Source organism: Chenopodium quinoa, unplaced genomic scaffold, assembly GCF_001683475.1.
Source record: "Chenopodium quinoa cultivar QQ74 unplaced genomic scaffold, ASM168347v1, whole genome shotgun sequence".
Classification (NCBI taxonomy): Eukaryota; Viridiplantae; Streptophyta; class Magnoliopsida; order Caryophyllales; family Amaranthaceae; genus Chenopodium; species Chenopodium quinoa.
Window position 1 is genome coordinate 860,555 of NW_018743942.1, and position 2,940 is coordinate 863,494.

At 42.2% G+C, this 2,940-nt stretch overlaps 1 protein-coding gene across 1 annotated transcript; it reads left to right on the forward strand.

Annotated features, from left to right (window-relative positions):
• Positions 1 to 570: 570 nt before the first annotated feature.
• Positions 571 to 2,289, forward strand: LOC110688877 (protein FAR-RED IMPAIRED RESPONSE 1-like). Its single transcript, XM_021865637.1, has 2 exons — positions 571 to 1,000; positions 1,103 to 2,289. Exons 1-2 carry the CDS (start codon positions 571 to 573, stop codon positions 2,287 to 2,289), a joined length of 1,617 nt encoding a protein of 538 aa, XP_021721329.1.
• Positions 2,290 to 2,940: the final 651 nt, after the last annotated feature.

The following is a 2,940-nucleotide window of genomic DNA, read 5'->3' on the forward strand; positions in this document are numbered from 1 at the left end:
GGGCTTCGGAGTCACAAGAGCACAAGGTGTGTATTCAAAAGGTGCGGTAAGAGATTGTATTTCGACTACTTGGAGGTGTGAGTGCTAGGGATGACCGGACATGAGGGCGTTGAGGGAAGCAAGAAAGAGGGCCAGGGTTATGGATGTATCGGGTACAGGGGGTGTAGTCGATGGCATTGTTTGTGCTGATGAATTGAGTAACGTAAGCGGAAGTCCAAAAAATGTGAGTGTATGGCGAAGTTGTATGCAAGTGTCAATCGCCAGGGGGAATGGGTGGTGAAGGGAGTAGAGTTGGAGCACGCTAATCACACACCAACACCTAGTAAGGCCAACCTTGTTAAAGAGTATCGAATGAAGGGGTTAACTACAGGAGCCAGGAGGAAGTTGCTCAAATTCTTTGATGAAGGTGTTCATGTTTCACAAATACACGGTTGTTTGTCTATAGAAATACAAGGTCGGCAACCTAAAGTGCAGTTAACTATGAAAGATTTGTCACACGTGGTTTACAAGGAATGAAGGTTAAAAATTGTTAGAGGCGATTCAGCTGCAATGATGTCCTATTTTAAAAAAATGCAAGGAGCTAATCCCAATTTTTATCATGCCCAACGCCTAGATGAACAGGGAAGGCTGAAAGATGTTATTTGGGTCGATGCCCGTAGCCGTGCAGCCTATGAGGAATTTGGTGACGTCGTATGCTTTGATGCCACGTATTTGACAAATGAGTATGAACTACCTTTTGTTAACTTTGTTGGGGTTAACCACCATGGCCAATCAATTTTGTTAGGGTGTGCCTTGGTGTCACACGAGAATTGTGATACCTTCAAATGGATTTTCCAGGAATTGTTGACATGCATGAATAACCGGGCTCCTAAAGCCATTCTTACAGACCAGGCCGTAGCCATGAGGAAGCCCATCAAGGAGGTCATGCCTCAAACTCTACATCGCTGGTGCATTTGGCACATAATGCGGAAGATTCCAGAAAACTTGGAAAATGTGAAAGGTTAGTAATTATTTTACATAAATCTTATTGTGTGTAATGGTGTTTATATTATATGAGGTGTTGTTCATTGCGTTTGTTACGTATTCATTTGAAGGTACAAAGATTTCAAGGGTGTGTTAAAGGCCGTGGTATATGAGAGTTTGACAGTTCAGGAGTTTGAGAGTCGCTGGAGTGCACTTATCACTGAATATCAACTGGAGTATAATGATTGGTTGGGTAGCCTATTTAAGGAGCGGCATATGTGGGTTCCAGCTTATATGAGAGATTACTTTTGGGCTGGTATGAAAACCACACAACGGGTTGAGAGCATTAATAGCTTTTTCGATGGCTTTGTGAATCGAAATACGAAGTTGTTTGAATTTCCACAGAAGTATGCTAAGGCTTTGGAGAAACGCATACGTGATGAGACAGCCGCAGACGCTAACTATGCGAAATATGTAAGGAGGCTAGTGACTGGGTTCGCTGTTGAGAGGGTGTTCCAAAAGTTATATACTAACACCAAGTTTCAAGAGGTACAAGCAGAATGTTCTAGAATGATGTACTGCTATTGTAAGGAAGAGAAGTCGTTAACTGAAAATATAACTGAATACGTCGTTGAAGATAGAGTCTGGATTTTGCCTGAGGGACAAAGTGAGGAAGTGATTACTAATACAAGACGCGATATCCATGCCACTTTCAACAAGGAAACAAAGGAGGTGTTATGTGATTGCCGGAAATTTGTAACACATGCCATTATGTGTAAGCATATGATGAGAATTCTAGATCAGAATCGTGTGTTAGATGTACCGGAGCAATATATTGTTAGTCGTTGGCGTAAGGATATCTTAAGAAAATACACTCGTGTACGTGTACTGCACCATGACCCAAGTAACAACGTGGAGGTGCAAAGGTACAATAGGCTAATGGCTGAGTTTGAAGCGTTGTGTGATGCAGCAGCTATGGTGAACGAGGAGGCCGTGCGATTGGTATCAACAGCTATATTTGAGATTAGGGTGAAATTTGACGACTGCAAGCGTCAGAAGTTGGAGGAAAGTGTTGACTTGTCTTTCCCGGACGATGCGAATGAATCTGATTCGGATGTTCCAGAAAAAGGAAATGAATTTTCAACTGCACACGAGGAGACCATTGGTGCATCTATTTCGTGTCCTAGGAGCTGTGATTTGGTCGTCAAAGATCCTTTGTTGATTATAAAACCACGTGGACGGCCTAAGGGTTCAAGAAATAAGACTCTTGCGGAAATGCGGTTCAAGAAACCGAAGAAACTTTCAACTAGAGACAGTAAACCATGAATCCAAACCCTACTTGTAGCAAGAACAAAACCAAGACTGGGGGATAAATGAATCAAAGAAAGGTGAAGGGAGTGGGAGTAAGAAAAAGGGTAAGGACACGGCAAATATAGCCAATGATGGGCATCGAATAAGCACCAACACAAAGGCACATGCTCCAGCTGGAAAGACACTACAGCGTTGCACGAATACATTTGACTGCACAAGGAACAAGCTACAGACCTCGCATATTGCATCCAAGGTAATACCGCTTAAACGCTTATCACCTACTGTATATGGTCGTACTTGTTAATATTGGGGTAAGCATAAACATATTAGCTTATCAACCACCGTATATGCACGTGCATTGGAGCCCTCATTTTTTCTGCTATTTGACTCTCAGGCGCCAAAGTTGAAATCTCTAACCGACTTAGTTCCTCTTGTATGTCTTAAGGGCAAAAATCTAGTTGGGGCCAAACACCAAGTAAGTGTTACATTATAAGTGTTTGTCGTTCCTATTGCACGATTACTTAAATAAAGTTTATTTATGGTGCATACGCTTGCATTTAAATTTCACAGCCCAAGAGGAAGGCTGTTGAAGATAAAAGTACCAAAGAACGTTCAAAGTTTCAAAGGCAGAAGTACTGAAGCGGGAGGCAAGAAAATGATGGAAGC

What these genes read in the sequence shown, in the direction of transcription:
- LOC110688877 (XM_021865637.1), top strand. Translation starts at nt 571, where the DNA reads ATGCAAGGAGCTAATCCCAATTTTTATCATGCCCAACGCCTAGATGAA. An exon ending in AAACTTGGAAAATGTGAAAG is followed by an intron (nt 1,001 to 1,102) that starts GTTAGTAATTAT and finishes GAAGGTACAAAG; the next exon opens with ATTTCAAGGGTGTGTTAAAG.